The 25,672-nt window shown below is 55.1% G+C and overlaps 1 protein-coding gene across 7 annotated transcripts in view; it reads left to right on the top strand.

Annotated features, from left to right (window-relative positions):
- The first annotated feature begins 6,096 nt into the window (after positions 1–6,096).
- The window catches only part of CE3H7orf50 (chromosome E3 C7orf50 homolog), a 110,981-nt gene continuing 91,405 nt past the window's right edge, over positions 6,097–25,672 (top strand). The window contains exons 1-2 of one of the 7 annotated variants that reach the window (XM_042922742.1): positions 6,097–6,294; positions 15,044–15,167. In XM_042922742.1, the coding sequence (XP_042778676.1) occupies positions 15,045–15,167 (123 nt within the window). In that variant the 5' untranslated portion in view covers positions 6,097–6,294; position 15,044. Of the gene's footprint in view, positions 6,295–6,711; positions 6,810–7,028; positions 7,111–7,136; positions 7,658–8,397; positions 9,543–12,781; positions 13,454–15,043; positions 15,168–25,672 lie in introns of those variants that run through there. The other 6 variants (XM_042922735.1, XM_042922741.1, XM_042922736.1 and 3 more) reach the window with 6 other exon arrangements.

Here is a 25,672-nt window from a genome sequence, read left to right as displayed (position 1 = left end):
TCGGCTCAGGTCACGATCTCGCGGTCCGTGAGTTCGAGCCCCGCATCAGGCTCTGGGCTGGTGGCTCAGAGCCTGGAGCCTGTTTCCGATTCTGTGTCTCCCTCTCTCTGACCCTCCCCTGTTCATGCTCTGTCTCTCTCTGTCTCAAAAATAAATAAATGTTAAAAAAAAAAAATTAAAAGCATAAACTCCTTGGGGCGCCTGGGTGGCTCAGTCGGTTAAGTGGCTGACTTCAGCTCAGGTCACGATCTCACGGTCTGTGAGTTCGAGCCCCGCGTCGGGCTCTGGGCTGACGGCTCAGAGCCTGGAGCCTGCTTCCGATTCTGTGTCTCCCTCTCTCTCTGCCCACCCCCCCATTCATGCTCTGTCTCTCTCTGTCTCAAAAATAAATAAAAAATAAATAAATAAAAATAAAAGCATAAACTCCAGGAGCACCTGGGTGGCTCAGTGGGTTGAGTGTCTGACTGTTGATTTTGCCTCAGGTCATCATCTCACAGTTTGTAGGATAGAGCCCAGTGTCGGGCTCTGTGCTGACAGCGTGGAACCTGCTTGGGATTCTCGCCTCCCCGCCCCACAAATAAATAAACTTAAAAAAAAAAAAAGTATAAATTCCATCAGGGTAAAGAATACCAGAGCTGTTATGTACTAAAACCACCTCTTAGTCAAAGAATGATTTTGCGGTAATAGAAATATAGCACACAGCAAAATTGCTGTGCTCCCTCCCCGGTTTTGAAATTGTTACTTCTATAGCTGCGTTATTACATGGCTTAGTTATGAGACAGGTATCAGGCTCCCGCCTGGCAAATGTAAAAGGAATCTATGAGGCTGTGGGTTGCTGAGGAAACCTTAGGGGAATTTTAAAATTACAAACATCGGGGGTATCTGGCCGGCTCAGTCAGTAGGGTGTGGGACTCTTGATCTTAGAGTGATGAGTTTGAGCCCCAAGTTGGACATAGAGATTACTTTTAAAAATTATGAAGATCTTACCCTCAAAATGGAAAATATAATCATTCGATCCACGTTCTAAAGTGATCTTTCTGGAGGTACCCGGGTGGCTCAGCCGGTTAAGCATCTGAGTCCTGATTTTGGTTCAAGTCGTGATCTTGCGGTTGGTGGGATTGAGCCCTGCGTTGGGCTCTGTGCTGACAGCATGGAGCCTGCTTGGGATTCTCTCTCTTCCTCTCTTTCTACCCCCTCCTCCCCTCCCCCACTCATGTGCACTTTCTCTGTCTCACAAAATAGTAAATTAAAAAATTTTTTTAACGTTTATTTATTTTTGAGACAGAGAGAGACAGAGCATGAACGGGGGAGGGTCAGAGAGAGGGAGACACAGAATCGGAAACAGGCTCCAGCCTCTGAGCTGTCAGCACAGAGCCCGACGCGGGGCTCGAACTCACGGACCGCGAGATCATGACCTGAGCCGAAGTCGGCCGCCTAACCGACTGAGCCACCCAGGCGCCCCCAAAATAGTAAATTTTAAATGCCAACTGCTTAATGAGTTTTTTAAAAAATAGTGATCTTTCTGGCCTTTGTGAGGTGGTGAATGCATTAGGAGGGCAGAGTGGGTGCCCAGGTGCCAGGTTTTGGAGCCCTGGGCTAGACGGGGGCGGGGGACGTGGGAAGTGTGTTAACAAGATGTGTAGGTGACGGGCAGAGAGGAGTGGGGACGCTTTTCTCGGTGGCACTTGGGTTGGGGCAGTGGATGCTAAGCACGATGAGGAAGGGAACAGGTTTGGAAGGAAGAATCCCAAGCCTGGCTGTGAGCGTGTTCTGTCGAGATACTTACTGACCTGCTGTGTAGAGAAACCATTTAGGCAGGTGGGTAAGCAAGTCCAGGGGGCGAGGTCGAGACCAGAAACAGGATTTAGAGTCACTGGCATATGTTTGATCGGAAAGCCACGCCAGGGTGACATCGCAGAATGGGAGAGAGGGGGAGGGAAGGAAGACTGAACACTGAACCCAGACTGAGCTCTAAGGGATAGAGATGTCGATGAGAAAGGAACGTGAGTATCTCAGTTCTCCGCGACAGACTGTTCAGTAAAGTAGGACATGAGAGACAACTTCCTTAAGATCATAAAATGTACGTAGCTCCTCTGATGAAAGAATTTCAAAAGGTAACAGGATATAAAACTGACAAACAGGAATCAGTGACCTTCATTGCCGTCACGATAATCCAAAGATACAACGGAAGAGACAAATCGCGTTTGCAGTGGCAGTAAAGATAAAATACTTAAGAAGAAACTTAAGATCTATGTAAGATCCATAGCGGACCAAACTTTAAAACACTCACAAAAGATACAAAAGTGGACACAACCCAGTAAGACAGCTCTTGTTCTTGGAAAGGAAGGCCACATCCGAAAGAGCTCCATTTTTCCTAGATGAATTTTAAATCTAAGAGGATCCCAATGTAAATACCAACAAGCCGCTTTTCTGGAGCTAGACGAGCTGACGCTCCGGTTCATATGGCAAAGTGCACGTGAAAGAAGGACAAAGGAGATGGCGAAAGCCCTTCCCCGACCTCCCGGGCATCGTAAAGCCCCGGTGTGTGGAACAGTGCGTGGAGTAGCGTGCTGCAGGCTCAGCGCCGGATGGATCTGTGCACTGAAGTAGGAAACCGAGTGTGTGTGGAAACGTGCATGTGATGGAAGGGAAGGTGCGTCTCAAGTCACGAGCCAGGAGGGGCTTTTTGAACAACAGTGTTGATTTAAGAAGATAGCCGTTTAGAGAAAGGTAGCATCGGGTCTGTCCTTACGTCACGCGTACGAGGACTCCTGTCAGAAATGTGAGTGGAAGGAATAGGGGCGCCTGGGCGGCTCAGTCGGCCGAGCGTCCGACTTTGGCTCAGGTCATGATCTCGAGGTTCATGGGTTCGAGCCCTACCTCGGGCTCTGGTGCTGATAGCTCGGAGCCTGGAGCCTGCTGTGTCCCTCTTTCTCTGTGCCCCACTCCTGCTTGTGCTCTGTCTCTGTCTTTCAAAAATGGATAAACGTAAAAAAAAAAAAAAATTAAAGAAATGTGATTGGAAGGAATGAAGCCAAACAGGTCATGGGACGAAACCTTGGCCAGGCTTCTCCAAAACTGGGAACGGGAAAGGCTTTCTTAAGATGATCCAAAAGTAAGATGGGTGAAGGAAAGGGTTCACAGTGGCGAAGCACGGTTGCGTGGCAGAGAGCGCCATACTCAGGACCAAAGCACAGGTGACAAACTAGGACAAAGTATCTGCAACACATGTCCCAGTAAAGATCGATGTCTCTAGTACACAAAATGTACACATTGAGGGGGAAAAGATCGGAGACCGGGTAGGAAGATGGGTGAAGGATGAAGCGATGCCCCAAGAGTGTAGAAGGATGACCCCAGGGTATAGGAAGGGATGTTCCGCCTCACTTGAGTTAGGAGAGACGCAAATTAAGATTAGATGAGCGGAAATCCAAGCTTGAAAGCCTACTCTGTTGGCAAGGCTGTAGGCGAGAGAGACGTCCACACGTGGCAGGTGGGAATGCCAGACGTCAACCGTTACCGAGGAAAATCTGGCTGTACCCAGCCAAACTCGTCTATATTTGGCAGTCCCACCCCAGGAGCCTATCCTGAAGGTGTGCCACCCACAATAGTGAAACCAGTGTGCGCGACGGTTGAGCGCAGCTCGGTTTACAGCTGGAGACGGTTCCTGTGGATGGGTACTGACCACGTGAGCCACGGTAAGTCCACCCGCAGGGCCCCGAGAAGCTGTAGGAAAGGAGAGGGTGCCTGTAACTGACGGAAAATTTCCAGGGTTCGTTGTCGGCTGGAAGGAGCATGGTGCGGGAGAACGTGTGCTCTGCTGCCTTCTGTGTAGGGAACGGGGAGTAAGTGTCATAATATCCACGCATCTGCTTGTTTTTGCTAAAAGAGACACAGAAGGATAAACGAGAAACTGATAAAGCTGGCTACCTGGATGGGGTGGGTGACAATGAGGTAGGAGTGTTGGGAGGGGTCCAGTACTTTCTTGTGCCGTCTTAACTTTTAGACTCCTGTTACTGTTCTACATATTCCGCAAAGTTCAGCCAAGATGGCTGCGCGGGGGCGGCGGCTGGAAATACACAGATGCGAAGGAACACAGCCATCTTCGTCGTGAATAATAGCCACGTTTATGGAGGAACATGATGGTGGTAAGAAACACGAAACTCACCATTTTAAAACCATCTCCAAGTGAATAATTGAGCACCATTTAATACACTCATAGTGTGCAGTCATCACCACCATCTAGTTCCAGAACATTCTCGTCCCGAAAGGAAACATCGTACCCACGAAGCACTCCCCATTCTCTCCACACCACCAGCCCCTGGTGACCACTAACCTATGGTCCCTGGACTTGCCTGTTCTGGACATTTCGTATGAATAGAATCATCCAGTGTGTGGTTACAAAGAGCCTATTGCCTCCCCTCCCGTGTGCCCTCTTGCTCACTCGCCCCAGGGAAGCCAGCTGCTTTGTGAGCTGCCCTGTGCAGGAACCCATGTGACAAGGAGGTCAGGGAGGCCTTTTGCCGATGGCCAGCGAGAACCGAGGTCCCTCAGCCCAATCACCTGTGAGGAGTGAGTCCTTCCAGTAGCCATGTGTGGCTTGGAAATGGACTGTCCCCCAGACAAACCTGACAAGACCACAGCGCTGGCGGACGCTTCGTGGCTTTGTGAGGGACCTTCTCTCAGGGCTCAGCTGCTCCGGCATTTCTGACCCCTCAGAGACTGTGAGTGAAGCTGCTAAATTTACGGGCTTAAACTAATAAGTTCTGTGTTAATTTGTAATGCAGACGTCGAAAACAAACACAATTTTCTGCCACAGAGAAGCGGAAAGTAGCCTTTTTGGATGTGGGAGGCAGCACGGACCAGAGTTAACGTGAGCACCACTCATTTATTGGGAAACTTGGAATCTGTTGGTTTTGAGCGGGGCGCGGAGCACTGGAAAATTCTGCAGACATCCAGTCCGTAGCCTCCGCTGTCCTGCGCTGAGGCCAAATAACTCGGAAGGTCCGTTGCAGCTGGAGATACGCATACGTGTTTCTGAGGCCGTGTGGTCTCTGGCACCAAGCTGTGCCCTCCGCTGCGGAGAATCACACGGCATGCTGAGAAGCTCCTGATGTGCTCCCCGGCCTTAGACGTCACGTCAGCATGTGACTGGAGCTGTCGATCAGGAACTGGACATTTTCAGACCCGTGAAGTTATAATGCTGGCTGAGAGTGTCAGCGACTCATTGTACAGTGAAAATGGTACCTCCTTTTTCTTGGTTTTCTATCATGTGTTGTCTTCCGTAAACAGCTGTTTTCTACTGAGTGGTGGACATAATATATGGACAATTGTAGTTTGAGGCACAGGATACTAGACTTTTCTCCTAGAACAGTTTTACCCTTTCTTCTTTGAGCAGGCTAGCGGCAGCAACGATAAACCCTGAATCACTTGCAGTTTCAGAAACTGAGATAATCTAATATGGAGTTTATGAAGTCCCTGCAAGGCTGGTCTATTCTGTTCATATTCACTCCCCTGGTGTAGCCTTTCAGGGTCTCAGCTCAAAGATGGGACATTACAAGAACCCTCTCCCTTAGCGGCCCTAGCCCACCAAGCTATCAAAATCTCTGTTCAGGTTCTCCGCCTCTTCCAGAATGGACTGAGCTCTGAGTGGAAAGTGTTGCTGAACATCAAGTTTAGTGCTCTGGGTTTCCTTTGTATCCCCTGTTAGGATATTTCACTATCCAATTAGCACACTGATGGCATAGAAACCAGCTATTTTTAAATGATTATATTTTGGCCAGCTTTTTATGCTGTTCTCAATGGGAGGCTGATCTGAACGACCTATTCCTACAATATAAGAGCTCTGAAAAAAAGGGCAAAACTAAATACGTTACACATTTATTTATATATTTTTACATTACATTATATACTATTTAAGCTTGTACGTGGATAAAAACTTTTCTGTATGTTGTCGGAAGGCCGGTCGGGTCAGTTTGAGAGCAGGACGGTTTCTCCCAAAGTCAGCAAGGCTGGACGTCCCCGCACCTGCGTGCTCAAAGGCGGCGTGTGACCGGAGCAGCACCTGCGCGCGTCCCGAGGTCGGCGAGGCTGCACGTGCCCGCACCTGCGCACGCGGGAGAGCGGCGTGTGACTCGAGCCGCGCTTTCCAGGTGCTGGCAGCAGGGGAGGGGCCGCAGAGCTGCACCTGCTCCCTCTGCGGCCCCGCGCTGCCTGCCCGGCGTGGCGCTCTGGTTCCCGGACCCCCAGATGCTCTGAGGCAGCCACAGTCCCCTCACTCGGGCACCTATCACCCAGGTGGGATCGTCCGGGCAGGGGGCGCACGCCTTCACCGCGGGCCGGCCGCGAACCCTAGGCCGACGACCACATTGCCGGGGCTCCTCCTGTGCGGCGTCTGAAACCGGTGCACGGTTCTAACGTTACAGTGTCTTAAGTTCATACAAATGTGTATGTTTAATACAACTCCCAAGCGCCCAGACACACAAGTCGGGGTCCCGGCCCGGGGTCGCCTCGCCCCCGCGGCCGGAAACCGGGTGAGGCTCCCCAGTCTTGGCAGCCAGCAAGCGGGGGGGGGGAGGGTGGGGGTGGGGGTTGCTAGGCAACCTGCAGCTCCCAGCACGCGGCGGCGCCTAGAGATGACGATGCCAGTCCGCGCCTGCGCCTGAACCCGCCTACTCGCGGCTCCCGCGTGCCGTTGGCCGGCGGGCAGATGGGGGCGGGCCTCGGCCAATGGGCGACGCCGCTCCGGGAGGCGGGACCGTGTTACCTTGGCGGCGCGCCTGCCGGAAGCCCGCGTCGGCGGCCACGCGCAGGTAGGCGAGGACTGCAGGGTCGGGGGTCGCGGGGCGGCTCCCACGTGGGTGTGCGGGCCCGGATGGCGTCGGAGGGCGCCCGCGGAGGCCCGCAGGGTGCGCGCGGGGTCCGAGCCGCCGGCTGCCCCAGGCCGTGCCCCTCGAGCCGGGCATCCCCTTCGCCACAAAGCGCTCGTTGACTGAAGCGTTCGGTGGGCTCCCGCGTGTCCGCACTGTCCCGGACCCCAGGCGGCCGCCGGGCTCAGGGCGGAAACGACGCCGACCCGGGGCGCTTGCGTTCTGAGGACACAGAATTAATAAGGTGTGGGAGCCTGCAGGAAAATAAGGCGGAGCAGGGCACCGCGAGCGAGTCGCGTCGGTGCCGGCAGACGCCCCAGGTCGAGGGATCCCGGTCGCAGCAGCAGCCGCTGCAGCAGGAGTACGAGCCGGAGAGCGGGGAAGGAGGCGCGCGGGGCAGCCACCTGCGCCCGCAAGGCCTGGACGAGGACGCGGACTCCTCTCCGAGCGAAATGGGAAGGTGTCCCGCAGAGCCTGACCTGGACGTTCTACGAGTCATTGTGCATGCTGTGTTGGAAAGGGGCTGGAGGGGCAAGGGCGGGGACCGTGAGTCATGCAGACGGGAGGGTAGTGACGGCACAGAGAGTGAAAGGTAGTCACTGTCTTCGGGATGTGTTTTGGAGGCAAGGCTGACAGGGTTAATGGCTGTGTCAGATGCAGGAGATGTGGGGCACCACAGTCTTCAGCCCGAGCAGAAGTCAGGATTTCCTGATGGCCGTTCATGGAGAGGGCAGATGCCCCAGGAAGATCGGAAGTGTGGCTTTTGACGCCTTGCGCCTGAGATGATGTGTGTGGGTGTTGGTGATAGCTGAGTGCAATTCAGGGAGAAATTCCAGGTGGCTGGTAGATGGGAGGTGTTTAAAGCCGCGCAACTAGATGAGATCACTGAGGGAAGGAGTGCGGGCAGAGAGGAAAGTGGGCAGGAAGCACGGAGCTCTTCAGTGCCCAGGCTCAGGAGGTGAAGAGGGAGGAGGAAAAGCAGGAGGGTGTGGTGTCTTTTTCAGAAGCCGAGAGAAGGAAGCATCACCTGCCAAATGCTGCTGTTGGGTGGAATGAGGAGGGTACTGAGACTCGCCGTGAGATTTCACGTCTGTGGCGAGCAAAGCGGCAAGGGTGGATTTTGATCAGTAGTAACTGTTGCGCTGGGACAAGATCGCGTGAACCGAATTCTCCTTATGTCTGTCCAGGGGCGAGTGGGTGTTGTTGTTTTTTGTTTTTTTTTTTCAACGTTTTTTATTTATTTTTGGGACAGAGAGAGACAGAGCATGAACGGGGGAGGGGCAGAGAGAGAGGGAGACACAGAATCGGAAACAGGCCCCAGGCTCCGAGCCATCAGCCCAGAGCCCGACGCGGGGCTCGAACTCACGGACCGCGAGATCGTGACCTGGCTGAAGTCGGACGCTTAACCGACTGCGCCACCCAGGCGCCCCGAGTGGGTGTTTTTTAAAGGGAGATTGAGGGAATGGGGAGGGGAAAGGGGAGGCACTCAGTCGCCTTAGGAAGTGAAACATTACAAAAACCGGGAAGGGGGGGTTGGTCCGTGTGAAACCCACCCGGGGTTGCTGGTTAGCGCTTATCAAAGGTAGGCTGCTACCCTTCCACAGGGCTGTCGGGTGGGGTCTCCCCGTGTTGGCTGCATTCTTTTGGCAGCCTTGAGTTTTCTCAGGCAGGCTCTCTTTAAGGGCGCCAGGGTCATTTCAGGGATAGGGCCTTGAGCTGTTAGACACTGCATTAGTGGGCCAGGTGTGAGGCCCTTTGGGAGAGAGGAGCCTGGGTGGAGTTTGGTCACACAGCGCGTCTTTGTCCATATGGAGTCGTCGTGATCTTGAGAAGAGCAGTTCTGGTGGAGGGGTTGGAGAGAGGATGGGAGGGAAGGAGTTCCAGGCCGTGCAGGCGGCTCTACAGGGTTTTGCTGCAGAAGGAGGCAGAAATAGGGAGAAGAGCATGTGGGATCGAGAGAGTTTTTATTATTGCCTCGTGGGAAGTTTTAGTTGAGTGAGTAGATGGGAAGCCGGAACCGAGAAGGAGGGGCGTTGCTCAGAGTGATGTCCCTGCGCAGGTGGGGCTGGAACCCAGCTCACCAGTGGAGGGTTTGGCCTTGGTCAGAACTTGGCCCGTTTCCATCAGAACAGGAGAGGAGGGCAGGTGGGTAGATGTAGGGAGCTTGCAGTTCCCTTCCCCTTGCTTTGTGATCAGGAATTAAGGTTCTCAGCCAGAAGGGAGGAGACAGTGGAGGTCTGAGAGAGGAGAGGGTCGGCCAGGCAGGTGGCAGAGGTGGGGAATGTGGTGGATCCCCTGGTGAGGCTGAAGGGTGATTGGGCCCCGGGGTGCTGAGGGGGTTGAGCTGGAAGGATGGGAGGTGGGCTCGGTGAGTGAGTAGTGACAGGACTTCGAGATTGGCCACTGGAGGGACAGGGAGGGGTGGGTTAGGTACCAAGAGAGCAGAACGTGGAGGCCGTTCGTCTAAGTGGGCAAGTCGGAACTCGGACTAGGCTTGGATCCAAAAGGACAGGAATGAGGTCCCAGGCCGGCTCAGGTGCTAGGATCCCGCTCCTGGACTCCTCGGACCGATTTCCTCGAGGGCTGTGGATTGTGAGGGCGCAGACCCTCCTGAGGGGGGCTTGGCCCTGTGAGTTGGAAGGTGTCCTTCCCTGTGGCCCCCAGGACATATCAGAGGTAACACGCGCTGGGTGAGAGGGGCCATTGGCTGCGGGTGGGATTTTCAGGTTTTAAAAGAATTTTTTCCTGTAGGGTCAGTTATTTTTTTTAAGATCCTGTGGGGTTTCTTTTCAGCCCTGGGGACCCGGCAGCCTCAGCCGGTTGGCGCTGAAGCGTCCTGACCTGTGAGTGTCACCCCACCCAGACGGTTAGCCGCCCTGTGTGTGTCTGACCTGGGTCGTCAGCTTTCTTTGCTCCACTGAACTGGAGCTGGTTATCTTAAAGCTTTTGTAGTAGAAATGACAAGAGTAGAAGGGGGAAAGCCATGCTTGTAATTCTCACTTCCTAAAATGTTAATATACTGATGTGTTTCCTTCTAGTTTTTCTCTGTGTGTGTGTGTGTGTGTGTGTGTGTGTGTGTGTGTGTACGATTTTCCTCACAAAACGAGGGTCATGGGGTACACACGTAGCTTTGTGCCCCATCTTTGCCCTTGGCGTTGCGCCATGAGCTCTTACTCCTGTGGCCGGGTGTTCTGCGCCGTCCTGCATAGGCCTGCCCCTTTGCACACGGGCATCGGTCGCTTTCCCAGTCCGCAGTCCGCTGTTGTGGGACGGTCACGGTGTTTTCCGCTCCTCGATGTCAGAGGCGTTAGCGGGCTTTATACGGTGCCGTTGTCCCCCTTGTGTATGAATCTCAGCCCGTGATTATTTTATCAGGAGAGGTTCCTGGAAGTGGAAAGCACTTGATGAATGTTATAAAATTACCTTAAAGAAAGACTGCACCAATTTCTTCTCCTGTCAGCAGACATGATCCCGGACGGCCTTTTCACCCTCCTGTGGCTGACGCTGAATAATAGAATTTTTAAAAATGGCGTTTTTAACCTATCAAATTAGCTGGGTGATGTGTGCGTGCAGCTAAAAACCTCCAGCCGTAGCGGCCGAGGGACAGGAAGGATGCCATCAGCCTTCCCCCCTCCCCCGCCAGGCCCCATCCCTGGAGGCCGGCGGTGTCCTCCCTCAGCTCTTTGTGCCGGGATCGCTTGCACCCTTCCCGGTAGCGCGAGCTCAGTGCGTGACTCGGGTGTGCCGACCGTAGGAGCCATCGGTTGGTGTGCCCCTCTGACAGGGATGCCCCGGTTTCCTCACCCGCGTGCTGCCCTCAACGGCCACGCGACGGAACCGAGTTCGTGCGTGTCCTGCACTTAGAACAGGACCTGGTGCCTGGTCAGCTCTCAGTAAAGGGCAGTTTTCGGAATTGACTTTCCTAACTACCCCCCCCCCCCTCAACACACACACACAACGTGGCCTCCCTCTAGCCACCAAGTACAGGGCCACCTACCGAAGCTGGCAGAGCCTGGGGAGCCTGCTGTTTTGCAGAAAGGCCTGGGAGGAAAAAGAAACCTAAAGGAGGGGTCTTGACCTCCCTGAGGCCCCACCTTCCCCCGGGGCTGCTTTCCTCACCACCGTGCTCTCCCTTTGCTGGCTCGTCCGCTGTTCTGGCTGCACACCAGGAAGCTGATGCACACTCGTGGGCCCTGGGTGTGCCAGATGCCGTAGACACGCGCACGCCGTCCTCACAACCCTGTGAAATAGGGTTACCGCTAAGGGAAAAAAAGGAAGGAAAACCAATACAGGGGCATTGTGGTGTTAAATTTATTACAAATAATTGAGAGAGGTGTGAGGATTTTTGTTTTGTGTTTTTTTTTTTCTTAATCTTCCCGTGTTTTAATGAATTCACAGCGTTGTGTGACCATCACCGCAACCTCGTGTCAGAACATTTTCCTTCTCCCAGGAGAGACCCCGGACCTATGAGCCCCTCCTGCCCCTTCCTCCACCAGCCCTGAGCACCCACGGAGCTATGTTCCCGCTCTGTGCGGACTTGTCCTGGACACCGCGTGTAGGCGAGCTTGTACCGTGTGCGGTAACCCGCGCCTGGCCCCTGCCCCGCGGCAGGACGGTGCTGAGTCGCCCGGTCAGTGCCGTCCATCGCGAGGGCGCCCCCACGTCTTGTTCCCTGTTCAGCAGTTGCTGGATGTGTAGGTTTTTTCACCTTTTGGATACTATGACGAATGCTGCTGTGAACGTCAGTGTTGGAATTTTTACGTGGACGTGTTCATTTTCTTTGGTAGGTATCTGCATGTGGAGCTGTTGGGACCCATGGTAACGTGTTGAACTTTTTTTTTTTAAAGTAATCTCTACACCCAACGTCGGGCTTGAATTTCTAACCCTGAGGTCAAGAGTCACATGCTCTACTGACTGCCAGCCAGGTGCCCCGACATATTTAACTTTTTGGGGAACTGCCAGGCTGTTGTACAGAGTGGCTGCACCATTTTATATCCCACCAGCGGTGCATAAGGGTTCCAAGTTTTCAGGCGTCACCGGTATTTGTTACCGGAGCCAACCTAGGAATGTGAAGTGGGGTCATTTGATTTACATTGCCCTAACAATGAATGGTGCTGAGCATCTTTTCCTGTCCTCATTGGCCACTTGTGTGTTGTTTGGGGGGTAATCCGAATTCAAATCCTTTGTCCGTTTTTTCACCGACTTTGTCTTTTTTATTGGGTTGTAAGAATTCTTCACACCTGGTGGATACAAGGCTCTTGTCAGTTACGTGACCCGCAAGTATTTTTCCATTTCTTGATGTTGTCTTTGTACTTCTCTGTTGGAATTATTTGCAGTACAAAAATTTTTAATTTTGAGAGGTCCACCGTTCATTTTTTTTCTTTCGCTGTGTGGTTTTTTTTTTGTTTTTTTTTTTTTGGTGTCCTGTGTAAGAAACTTGCCTAATCCAGGGTCATAAAGATGTACCCCTGTGTTTTGGCTCTTACACTTAAGTTTGTCATCCATTTTGAGTTAATTTTTGTGTTTGGTGTGAGGTAGGGCTCTCAGTTCATTGTTTTGCATGTGGAAGTTCAGGTGTCCCGGCACCTTTTGTTGAAAAGACTGTTCTTTTCCGTTAAATGGTTTAGGCGCCCTTGTTGAAAATCACTGACCGTAAATGTGAGGAAATGTCTTCTATACCAAGCATCCGTTGTCTCAAAGTCATGAGACATACCATCTCTCAGAACTATCAAAAGAAACCTTTTTATAATACAGAAAAGTCTTTCTCCCTTTTTAGCAAATAGACTTAGTGATTACACTTCTTAATGATAACTTACAGAAGGAATAAAGATTTAACTTAACTTTTGTGGTGACTGGTATGTAAATATTTGCTAAACTTTTCTTATTTCCCCAACAAGGTAATTGGCTGATGGAGTCCTTTGTCTTTTCAAAGCCCCTGTGTCAACAGTTTCTTGTTCTTTCACGATTTCTTATTATACTGCTAATTGAAATTTGTAGCCTCTGGCTTTGAATACTTTTTTTTAGATAAGGCTTAATTAAAGACTGTGGAGCTTGGAATTTTTCTGATTCCACAACAGTGATACTCTTTCAATATGCTGTCGTTGATCATAGCCCCATTTGGGGCAGAAGGAGCCCTCCATGCTGGCTGGCTCTGTGTCCTCCGGAACGTGGCCCTATGTTCCTTGACTATCTCCTGCGTTTCAGCACAGCTTGATATCCCAGGTTCTCCTTGCACTTTCCTTGCTCTGCAAAGGTTCCCAGACCAGGAGTCTAAGGAGCTCCCCTCCCCGCTTCCTTTTTCATAGAGGATGGTGTTGAGAACCCAAATCTGGGCTCTCCGCGTACCCTGTTTCTAGGCCTTTTCCACTGTGATCACCCTTTATGGTCACCTTTCCCGTAATGCTTTCCCTCTCTTTTGGTTGCAGGTTACAGTTAGTGATGTCTCACGTGTCCTGCGTTTGTGTCCCCCATAAGCGTGTCACCTGTGTGTGAATAAGTCTCTTGGACTGCGAGGTCTAGCCTGGAGCAGCTCCTAGCACATGGTCGGCACTCTGCAGGTGGTGACAGGGTGACCGGCAAGTGCTGATGTACGTGGGTGGATTGCTTGGTGGCGGGGTGGGCGTGTTTCATTCCACCAGCTGCCCCCTTGACGGAATTTTCCCCTTTTGTCCCCGTGAGAGCGGTTTTGCTTTGGGGGAAATTTACATCTCACTAGCGTGTTCCTGGGAAGCCCACGTTCTCAGAACACATCCAGCCTTTGCTCGCCTTCAGGGGGCCATCGCCCTCCATCTGCCCTCCCTGCCCGCAGGCCCTTTAGGGGGTCCGGAGGCCCGGCCTTTGCACCTTTGCACCTGCCGGACCTTCTTCATCGCACGCACCACTCCCCTCCCCCGCCTCCCCCTCCCCAGCCCTGCCCTTCACCGGCTTTCTCCCAGAGGCCTCCTGCCCGTGCGTCACCTGCGCTCGCTTCTGTTCTGCCTTCTCGGTAGCGTTCATCCCCACGTAAAAGTATTTTCTCACCTGCACGATAGATCTCTCTTGCCCACCACAAGGGAAGCTTCACGAGGTCAAGGCTCTTGCGTGCCATGCGGTTCGCTCTGTGTTTGGCACCCCGCACAGTGGCTGGCACAGAGTTGGCGCTCACAAAGTATGTGTTGAACTTCTGTTGCTAGAGCTGGTGTTCAGAGAACGACATTGGGTTTCTGTCCCTTTTCCCGTATACACAGCCTTGAACCGCAGGTCTGAAGGTAAATTTTTAAAAAGACGGAGACATAAGTATACAATATGTACGTGTATAATTTACGTGTGCCTGTAAGATCTGGAACATGGAGAATGTTAACTGGGAGTTAGTTGAGCATGAAAAAACGAAATACATTTTCATAGTTTGTTAGAACGAAAGCTAATATTAGTAGACCTTGTAAATACAGTTTGAAAGAACTGGCGTTAAAAAGCACTCCGAGGTCTCCCCTCCCACATACCCCCTCGCAGGAGCCCCCTCGGAGGTCCCAGCAGCCACCGGCAGTGCCCCTCAGGGGAGGGCTCTCCACTGTGACCTGTCGGCCTTCAACCACTTCTGGTTGAAGGGGCACGATCCCACGAAGGACGTGGGTTTTAGGGTTCCCGGGCTTTTCCTGGAGCTCTGCACACCACTGTGCTGGAGAAAGCACACCTGTCAGACGCCTCTCACACCGTGTCGTGCCTTATATGCGGCCCGGGTGGTGCTGCTTCCACAAGTCGAGGGGCCCGGCCCGGGCCCATCACCGTGACCGAATGCCCTAGCCACGGCGGCGACGGTCGCCTGCAACATCCCCAGATCACGGGCGGTTTGCCTAGGGGATTTGACCTTTCCCCTAACTCGTGTAGATTTTCCATATTTTCTTTCTTTCTTTTAAATTTTGCTCATTTTGAGAGAGAGCAGAGGAGAGGGGCAGGGTTAGAGGGAGACAGAGAATCCCCAGCAGCCTCCGCGCTGTCAGCCCAGAGCCTGAGTGGGGCTTGAACTCCCGAACCGCCAGGTCGTGACCTGAGCCAGATGCTCAACCCACTGAGCCCCCCCCGGGCGCCCCTGCCTTTGTTTGGACTTTTATAGCGGGAGAGCGCTCTTCCCCTCGGTCACAAATGTGATGTGGCCCAGGACCTCTCGTCACGCACTTAGCAGTTTACCTTCTCTGCTGCAGGATGGCAAAACGGAAGAGAAAAATTACCGAAATGACAGAGAAAAAGAACAAAAAACTGAAGAAGGCGTCAGCGAAGGAGATGCCACCCGCGGCCACACCGGGCACCGGGGAAGCGCACGCCAAGGTGGGCGCACGCGGGGTCCCAGTCCAGAGGGAGGGCGCAGCGAGGGCGGGATGGGTAACAAGCCTTCGCGCTGCGGGGCTTCTGGGAGCGGCTGTAAGACAAGTAAGAGGGTGGGTGAACTTCGGGTTCGAACGGCGCGACCGCCTTTCCTCGGGCACAGCGTCCACCGACCGCCGTTGGGGTGCCGTGCTGTCGGGGGCACTTGTGTCTGAGACGGGAGGCGGCGGGACAGCACGGGCTGCGCTCTCGGGAATGGGTGGCGTGCCGTGCACGCAGTGACGCGTGCAGCGTGGCCGGGAGTCTGTCCTGAGGAATTCAGATCTTGGGGCGTCTGGGGGGCTCAGTCACTTGAGTGTCTGACTTTGGCTCCGGTCACGATCTCACAGTTTGGGAGTTCAAGCTCCACGTCAGGCTCGGCTGACAGTGCAAAGCCTGCTTGGGATTTTCTGTGTCCCTCTGTCTCTGCTCCACCGCGCCCACAGCCCCCCCCCCCCCCCCGCACACGCATGCTCGCTCACCCTCTCTCTCAAAGATAAGTAAAAATAAACTTTAGAAGAGAGTTCAGATCACAACATACAAATGCTCGTATTGAATGGGACAGAAGTCTGTTACCAAAATACATGCACTTAAATTTGGTTCCTGGTCTGAGCGTTAACGTTTTTCTTGATTGAGCTGTCTTTACAATTCCTAGGATGCGGTTGATGGAAACAGGGTAGGGTGTCACAAATTCTCCCAGATTGCACATGAAGTAGAACGTGATTAGGCGCGTATCCCGTGGTGACGCGTGCATCTGTGGGCGGGCGCTGCTGTCTTCGGAGGGGACGGGATTTCCTGTGGGTCCACGCCTGCCTGGAAGCACTGAGAAGCTCGTTCACACCGGTGAACGTGGGTGGAAGCGTCGTCTGGGCAGCGTCGCTTAATTCCTTAGAGTTGGAGACTGTTCCTGTGATTTGGGGGCACGTTTGGTCCCAATCTGTTGTTAGAGATCGGCCATTAGATGACAACTTGACTAGGTCCTTCTTCAGTCCTTGTGGAGGAAGAACTGGAAACCGTCTGACTCGGTCGGGGATGCGTCTCTGGCCAGTTGCTGTTGTTGTTTGTGGCACCCGTGATTCAGACCTGCCTCCACTTACGAGAGCCCTGTGGGCTCTTCTGCCCTCAGAAGCGTCCCCGGCAGGTTTCAGGGTGACAGGTGGCTTTTCTCTCATAAGATGGGGAAAGGACCGTGGTGCGGGGGGAGGAAGAGAGGAGGGCCCTCATGACAACCAGCCAACTCCTGACCGCAGGCCATTCTGGCCTTTTCTCTGAGCAGTTTCGGCGCGAGTACACATGGAGCACACGTGGCGTTAGGGCCCTGGGAGCGCGCTCCTGAGACCACCCGTGCTGTAGACGCCTGGGCGAGTCTGTGTCCCTCAGGGGGTGTGCACCCAGTTCGGTGACTCACTGGTCCGGGTCACTTGAGGCCTCCATCCACCGAGGCATCTCTGTGCTTTTGCCAGCTGGCTCCCAGGCCCCCGCCTCGTCCCTGGCGATTTATTTTTGATAGAGATAGAGCACAGGTAGGGGAGGGGCAGAGAGAGAAGGAGACACAGAATCCGAAGCAGGCTCCAGGCTCCCAGCTGTCGGCACAGAGCCCGACGCGGGGCTCGAACTCACAGACCGCGAGATCATGACCTGAGCCACCCAGGTGCCCCTCCTCCGTTTTTTTTTAAACTCCATCCTATCACCTTGGTGATTTTAAGTTTTGTTTAAAACTCGCAGCTTTCCTTCGGAGTGGCCTGCTTGCCGGCTGCTAGCCCGGGGCAGGCCCCGCGGAACAGGGCGGGTTGACAGTAGCCGTGTGCACAGGTTGGGATTTCTGCCTCACCTCAGGGGGACCTTCCTTCTGCTGAGTTCAGGTCATTTTTAAAAGTGTGTGATTGTTTTTTGTTATGAAAGCACACGTTGGGTAAAGTAGATTTGAAGACGGAAGAGAAGCTTCTGGTTTCTCTTTCGAGGCCGACAGTTTTGTCGGGGTCTGTGGTGTAGTGGACAGAGTTGCTGCCGGAGTCCCGTGCACTTCCGCTTGGTTTTCGGTCCCCGGGGTGTTGACCTGGTGGCAGGCTGGCCCGGCTGAGGAGCAGGAAGCGGTGCGTGGGAACGCGGGCCCGGCCACCAGGGGTCGCCGCCCCTCCGCCTGCGGGCGGCCCTCGGTCCTCTCCCGGGAGGAGCTCCAGCCCAGCGCGGTTACAGGCCGGGAGCACTCTAGGGGGAGGTCTCTGAGGTGCGGCGCTTGTGGGCTTGTGTCCCAAAGACCCCTTCGTACATTGCCGGGCCGGTCTCCCAGGGAGGGGCTCGTCCAGGCGGACACACCTTGGGCTGCGCTAATGAGAGGATTTCTTCACTCTGCTTTTCATGGGAAATTATGGAAAAGCCACGTCAGGCTCGTTTTTAAGGAAAGCACATGGAACGCTGCACCTAATTTTGAGGCGGGCGGGTGGACCAGGCCTGGAGAGCACATCCCATTCCCCTGGGAGCTCGTGGAAAAGTACTGTGTTGTCCTCCCCCACCCCCCCCTCCCCGCCCTGCCCTGGCTGCAGGATCAAGCCCCAGAATCCATCCGCATGAGGAACAGAGAAGCCTCTGTCCCCACTTGGACCAGTGTGCCGTCCTCCCGGGACCGGCCGTCTGGATAGGCCCGTGGGAGCCCGTGTGGCCACTTCCCACAGCACAAGCGCCCTGAGCCAGTGCCAGGAGGGCCAAAGTTTCCCCAGGGCTGGCCCTCCGTGGCCCCGGGGCAGCTTCCTCAGAGCCGCGCTTCCTGCTGGGAGGGGAGCCTTGGCACACCCAGCGGACTCCTCTCTGGCCCTCTTTTGTGTGCTCCGGAACGTAGGAAGCCCTTTGTGCGGCCCCGGGCGCTCAGAACCTCCCTTCTTTGCGCATCTCACCAGCCCGTTAACCTGCCGAGGCCCTCGCCGCCCGAGGCCGGGAGAGGGTGTCTGTGACGCCCCCGGCACGGGCCGAGCCCTGCTAGTGCCTCCCTCAGCGCCCTGGATATGGTTCTGGCCGGCCGGCCGGCCGCAGGCCTCACTGGAGACCTGCCGCCCACACCACGCCCTCTCCTGCCGTCCTGCTGCGTGAGGGACACGGGAAGTCGGGGTCCATGGGCCCGTCCTCTGCACCAGGGAGTCTCTGCCCGCTTCACGGCTTCTTGAAACCCTCCCGCGAGCCTGGGCGTCGGGCAGTACAGGCCCACCTTCAAGCTGCTGGGCCCCTTCCTTTGAGAGGGTGGCAAGGGTTAAATCTTAGACAGCAGGCGTGTCCCGAGAGGTTGCCGGCCCGTCATCAGTCATCAGTTGGGAGTGGAAGGGGCAGAAGCCCAGGGGTTGCTCCCGAGGGTCTCCCCTCCACCGCCGAGGAGATAGTCCACCGTTCGGTTTTGTCCCAGACATCGAGCCCCACGACAGGGAGACATCACGCGGCTGCCCCGCTCACGGGCCAGTCAGGCCCCTGCACGCCTCGGTGGGCACCTGGCAGGGGCGCTGCGGTGCCCAGGCCCTTGGTTGCCTGGAGGCGGAGGCGTGGCTGGCAGTGAGCAGGGCCCTCCTCCCTTGTCTCTTGGGTGAGAACCCCTGCGTTTGCACGAGACCGTCCTGATCACAGCGGAGTCCTCAGGCCCAGTGGCCCCGGGTGCCCGGCCCGGGTGTGGCCCGTCCTGGTCTCACACACGAGTTGACCGGAGAGGCGGCCGCTTGCCTGGTCGCTCAGCTGGCTGGGACAGAGGAGGGACTCCCACTTGGGCCTCCTGTGTCTGCTTCCCTTTCGGAGCACCCAAGGAAGACAGGGACCCACGGGGTGCCTGGCCTGACTCCTTAGTGTAACTGGGCTGAGGGCTGCCGGCCAGCGGGCGGCTCAGGCGTGTGCGGGGACGGCGAGGCCCAGCACCGTCTAAGGAATAATGCGGCTCCTGTGGGGCACCCATTTCTGCACTGCTGTCAACGCAGGTGTTGTGTCGGGAGAAGGACCCCGGATTTGTCCGGCAGACCACCCCACGCTGGGAGTGAATGCGTTCCTGGAGCCTAGAGGGCACGGTGGCAATAGCAAGCACTTTTCTTCTTGCAGAATGTGACGTGCCGTGCATAAGCTGGGTGGCTCCCCAGTTCCCGGTGCCACCCCGCGTACTCCGTGTGTTTTCACGGGCCCGACTGGAGCGTGGCCGGTGACAGCGGGGCTGAGAGAAGCTGGGCCCCGCACTGCCACACCCTCAGCGGCCGTGGAGTGGAGTGTCGCCTGTCTGGAAGGGAGACACCTGCTCCGTACGGGACCACCCTCGTCTCTTCGTTTGTGATCTCGAAATCGGGATAGGAATTACGTGGGTGTCAAGCCGGCGAACGCTTCCGAAAACCGTCACGCGAGGTGTGAACTTCGCGGCCTTGAGAATTTGCTCAGAACCAAAGTACTTCTTCCTAATGGTGTTTTGCCTCAAGAAATACACGGGTCTGGCAGTGGAGTTTTGGTTGTGAAAGTAGCAGCTGAGGGGTTGCCAGTCTTTGCAGGCAGCTGCTCCCCGGGAGCCTGAATTCCCCTGTTGCGTTGTCTTTGTTTTCTCCTTTGTGACTACTGAATGCTGACTTGTCAGCCAGTTAGTTATAAAGTGATGGCCGTGCAGGGCTGGGGGAGTTGGAGAAAAGGGACCCAGAGAAATTCCCTGATAGCCCCGAGGCTCCCGGTGAGGTGTAGGGGACCGAAGTCCCCCTCGTCCTGTCGCGGTGACCTCTGCTGCCTCCTGAGGGCTTTCCTTTTCGCTGCCCAGTAATGTCCCACCCACCGCACGTCCCACGTGTTTGTTTCTCCGTTCCCTGGTCTTTGGACTTTTCGCTCGTTTCCACTTTGGGGCTGTGGGGAGTATGCTGTGACTGTATGCGAGGTTTTCTGTTTTCATTTCTCTTGGGTAAATTCTCAGGACTCAGATGGACCACAGTGTAAGTGTATGTTTACTTTTTTATTTTTTTTTTACTAGAGCGTGAGTGGGGGGAGGGGCAGAGAGAACGGGAGAGAGAATCTTAAGCAGGCGCCACGCTCAGCACTGAGCCCCGCACAGGTCTCGATCTCACCACCCCGATGGCCTGACTGGTGCCAAAATCAAGAGTCGGTCGCTCAGCCGCCTGAGCCACCAGGCACCCCGTGTGTTTACGTGTGCGAGGAGCTGCCAGGCCGCCTTCCATGCCGGCACGCGGGGGCGCTGGTGCTCTGTGTGTTTGTCAGCACTTGGTGTTGTCGGTATTTTTCGTTTTGGCCGCTCTCGGGAACGTGGTTGTGCCTTCCTCTGCGTGGTCTTCACAAGCAGCTGCTTGAGGCGTAACTGACGTGGGGGAAACCACCCGCATTGAAATAATTTCTCGTAGTTTCTGCCCCGGTCGCTGACGGGCGTGAGCATCTAGCAAGCCTTGTTTCTGTGCGTAAGGTCCCGTGGGTGAAGTGCTCGCACAGCTCTCTTCCCGCTCTTAGTGGCGGGTTTTCTTACGGTGGAGTGTTGAGAGTTTGTTACCCGTTTAGGACGTAGGTGTTTTATCCGATTTCCGTTTTGAAGCGCATTCTCTCCTGATCTGTGGGGCCCCTTCTCATTTGCCAGCAGTGGCTTTTGAAGAGCAGGAGTTCTGACTTCTGATAAAGTCTAACTTACCTGTTTTTCTTGTACGGTCGTACTTTGGTTGTACTTTCTGTTAACTCGTCAGGGGCGTGTCCGGAGATGCTTCCAAGTCCGCAAGTGTGGATCTTCGTGGATCTTCGGCAGTGTTCGGATTTCCCCGGGTGGGGCGGTGGCATGTCTCACGGCCGCCCTCTTAACGGTCAGTTAACCTCGTTTCCCACGTGGATGCGCCTGCCCGGCACCGGAGTGCCGTTGTGCACGTGTGCGACCTCTTCTCTGGGCTCCCAGGGGCCGGAGCAGCGGCGGGACGGCGTGTGGCCAGTGCCAGGGGAGAGACGTCCGGGCCCGAGGCCGGCGCTGGCGTCTGCCTCCCCTGTGTGCCCTTCTGCAGCCCGTTTTATTGGTGTTGTCCTGGTCAGCAGTGGGACTGAGACGGTTTTCAGTCACCTATGGAGCGTCTTTGTCCTGTGAGTGTCCTCACCACATCTTTCTCCTCTTTTCCTGGTGCTTTGGTTGCCTTTTTGTGCACGTTTTACACATGCTTTGTCCCAGTTTGACTTTGATGACGACATTCTCCGTGCGTGCAGGCAGATGTCAGTCCTCATCCCAGAGATAAAGGCCGCCTTCTCCCTCCCACCGTCACTTACGAGCATTTTCTCTTCTGTGTTTTCCTCTCAGCTGGGCTGCACAGCAGTCCATAAACGTGTTATATTTAACTTGCTTGTCACTGCGCTGCTCCCTTCTTCAGGTTTAATAGGTGTGTTTTAATATTGAGTAGAGTAAGTACCTCCAGTTGTCATGTGGACACTGTTTTTGGATGTTTTCACCTAGTTTCTTATTTGCACGAGGTTTGGAATCAGCTTGCACGTTTCATGAAAAGTCTTTTGGGGCGCCTGGGTGGCTCAGTCGGTTAAGCGTCCGACTTCGGCTCAGGTCATGATCTCGCGGTCCGTGAGTTCGAGCCCCGCGTCGGGCTCTGCGCTGACAGCTCAGAGTCTGGAGCCTGCTTCAGGCTCTGTGTCTCCCTCTCTCTCTACCCTTCCCCCACTCACACTCTGTCTCTCTCTATCAAAAAAATGAATAAACATTAAAATATTTAAAAAAAAAAAAAGAAAAGTCTTTTGTGTTTTTTTGAGGTTGTTTTTATGTCATTCAGACGATCATGCTTCTCTCCTAGGAGATTTGCGTGTCTGGCCAGGAGCAAATGACCTGGGCAGGGTCCCTGTGGCAAGCACAGGGCAGATCCCATCGGTCTGTCTTTCCCTGTCACACGAAATCAAAATACACAAACTACAACTCAGGAATGGAGTCTGGGCCCCCGCAGCGGACACTCCCCGGGTCTCCTGGGCCCGCTCTGACCGTCTCCGCCCGGCCACGCGGTATGCCCTCTTCTCCGTCCGGGCAGAGGCTGTCTGTCCCACCTTCCTTTCAGAAATTGACCTTTCTGGCCTGGCCAAGCTTTTCGTTTTCTTCTACCCACTATGTCCTCACACTCTGCGTGGTGAGCCTTCACCTAACTGTCCTGTAACCAGTCAAACCCAGCAGCAGCTCATGGGGATCAACTGGGACATGAACTTGTTGAGCGAGTAGGTATTAAAAACTGGTTTTTGTGTTGCCGTGGGAAGAAGTTTTATTTTAATGTTGAATTAACTTAGGTGTTTTCGTATATAGTAGGTTATAGGAGCGTTCATGGTTATGTATTTTTTTCAACCAATTCTAATAATTTGCGGCAAGAATTCTTCAGTTTTATAAAGGAAGGTGAATCAGGCAAGATGATTTTTTCTTTTTTTTTTATTATGGGGGTTGGGGTAGAGTTTAGACGGCTTTAGGATGATGGCCTCCTCTTTGTAGTTACCTGCACTGGGCTTTTCTCACATATAACTTGTAGTAAAATAACAGCAGGTGTGTCAAATTGTACGTGTTTGAGACAGAGCCTTGGTTAAGTCACCGTGTCGCTTAGCGTCTGGGTTTACAGCCAGCAGTAGCTGTGGGGGTGGAAAAATCACACAGAACGTGAGAAAACCCAATGATGGACGAGTTGTGTCCTTGGAAGTAGGGAGTGTCTCTCACCGATTTCCTCCCATTTGCATTAAGAGGCGAACGGCGATTGGATTGGCACCAGAGGGCAACCTGGCACAGGCCGGATCTCGGCTTGGGTGTTTCCATAAAAACAGAAAGGACCTGTGTCTGTGGCTGTTTTCATCCCAGTACATGCGTGCGGAGCACTGGGTGAAATTTAACATCTGTACATGATTAAAAACAATCTCTCAGGGGCGCCTGGGTGACCTAGTCGGTTGAGCATCCGACTTTGGCTTAGGTCATGATCTCACGGTTGTCGAGTTTGAGCCCCACATTGGGCTCGCTGCTGTCGTTCAGAGCCCGCTTCAGATCCTCTCTCTCTCTCTCTCTCTCTCTCTCTCTCTCTCTCTCTGCTCCTCCCCCACTTGTGCTGTCTCTCAAAAAAAAACCCAAAAAACAATCTCATTCCCCCTGCCCCCCCCCGAAGTAGACTCTCCCCCTTAAGAAATCAATAAAGGTCTATTATAAAACCAGACACATCTTTTTAGCTCTTACTTCTCTCAAAAGGTGAGAATGTCTCAAGAAACTAGAGACTTTTAGGAGCACCCGGCTGGCCCAGAGTGTGCGACTCGTGACCTCAGTCAGGGTCCTGAGTTCAGGTGCACGTTGGGCGTGGAACCTGCTTCATTAAAAAAAAAAAACAAAACAGACTTGGAAGTTCTTCACCGGAATCTTAGCTTTCACACTCCGCGGCTGGTGGAGGACGCCATTTTATACGTTCACACGCACAGAGCACACTCGCGCGTGCAGACCACTTACAGAGCACACTCGTGGAGCACACTCGCGCATCGCAGACTCACAGCACTCACGCAGAGCGCACTCCCACGCGCCGAGCACACGGGGCCCACGCGGAGGCCGTGCGGGGCTCTCCGGCAGAAGGGCGCTCCGGAACGGTGGAGAGGCTGAGGATGCCCGGACGGCTCCCTGCCGCTGGGCTCTCCACCTCGCCGGGGGTGGGGGGGCGGGGGAGGGCCCTGGCCTCCGAGCCCGTCCCCTCAGCCCGGGAGGCGGCCAGAGCCCAAGCCCCTGACTTCTGGGCACCGGCGGGTGGCCTCGGGACAGAGCGGCCCCCGTGTCCTGCGATGTCTCTGGGGACTAGCTTCCGGGTACCGCTCGGTTTGGGTCTGCAGATGCCCTGTTTCGCCAGTTCTTTGATGCTTTATGAAAGTGGTCGTTTTTTGGTCTCTCGGTCAGTGTTTTTGGTCGCCATGCTTCCCCCACCTGGTCAGAGAGTGGGTCTGAGGCAGATCGGGGCTTGGCAGATCTCTCCTTTCGGGCCAGCGCTGTGGGCCGTGTGGTCTCTGTCGCTGCTCGGGCTGCCCGTGTGGAGCAGAAGCACACAGACGGCACGTAAAGAAACGGCCACGTGCAAATGCGGTGTATTTACCCCAATAGGCGGGCACAGGCGACTCGGCCCAGAGCGCGCATCCCCCTGCTGTGAGGCGTCCAGCCCGCCGGCGCTGGCCTCTGGAGCAGTGCTTCCTGACGGGGGTCTTCCTGCCCCAAGTTCCTGGGTCTCCACGGTATGAAAGGAAGCCCGGGGATTGTACTTTGGGTAAAGGATGGCCCGTATGTGGGGCCCTGGGAGGCTTGGCAGGCCTCTGGGTTTGTCCCAGGGACCGATGACGGCCCTGTGTCATTGCTGCGGGGGGAAGGTTGCCGTGGACACCGCCACACGGAGGGCCAATTAGGAAAACAATACGGCGTCTGTGACCGGCAGGAGGACGTTCGGTTTGAAATATAAAATTAGTATCTATGTAGATGGGAAGTTGGACCACCGAGAGAGCGGTCCTAACGTGCCACTTCCTGAGCGCGGGCACTCGTGTTCTCTTCCGGACGCAAGCCCCGACGGTCTAGGGTGCAAGCGTGGGGCCCTTTGGCCACCCGAGTGGCTCCTCTGCCCTGTGCGGATGTGGAGGCCGCTGCCTGAGCTGTTGCTGGAGAAGCGGATACACATCCGCGGAGCACGGAAGCCGTGACTGGAAACCGCACGAGGAAGCTCGCCGGAAGGTTCCAGAGGCTGCGGGTGACGCAGAGGACAAAACCTTGTGCGGGCGTGCTAGGGGGCATCTGGGTTCTCCCCTGCTCCGCCGCCACCGGACGGCGGGGGGGCCCGGGGGCCTGAGGCCCGTTTTAAGGAGCTGACCTCGGGGTGGCGCGGCTCGTTGTGCGGCGAGTCCCCGACGCCGCCTGTAAGCGCTGCAGGGGCTTTCCAGCGTCACAGCGGGCTGTGTACCGTGCACGCACGCTCCCTCCTGCTCTCCGTCACACCCGGGAACAGGGGCCGAAAGCACAGGGAGGTAGATGTTGGCCTCGATGGGGCGGTCCCTGAGAAGGTCAGCCATCTGTCCTTGGGCAAGTCCAGCCGAGACAGGGTGGACGTTTAGGGGTCACGCTGGGAGGCTTCCTCCAGGAGAGGGCTGGAAGTGGTGCCCTGTGAGGCCCTTCTGGTGCTCTGGGCCCATTCCACCCGCTCTGTGTCCCCTGGAGGCAGGCGGTCCCTTAGCAACCTCTGATGATACCACGGGACCTTCTCCACGCGACGGGACGGGCCTTCTCCCAGCCACTGCCGAGCGTCCGTGCTCGTGCTTGCGGGTGCGCTCCTGTGTGTGCATTCCTGCGTGTGCTCGACTGCTGGCGTGTGTGTGTGTGTGTGCGTGCACCCGTGCGTGTGCCTGCGTCTGAGTGCAGTTCTGTCACAGCTTGGATCGCTGTAGCCGCCAGCGCGGTCAAGGCTTAGAAGTGCTCTGTCGCTGCACGGCTCCCTTGGGCCCTACCGTTCTAACCACTCACCCAC

Source organism: Panthera leo, chromosome E3 (genome assembly GCF_018350215.1).
Source record: "Panthera leo isolate Ple1 chromosome E3, P.leo_Ple1_pat1.1, whole genome shotgun sequence".
In the NCBI taxonomy this organism is placed as follows: Eukaryota; Metazoa; Chordata; class Mammalia; order Carnivora; family Felidae; genus Panthera; species Panthera leo.
This window is presented reverse-complemented; position numbering and strand designations above follow the sequence as displayed.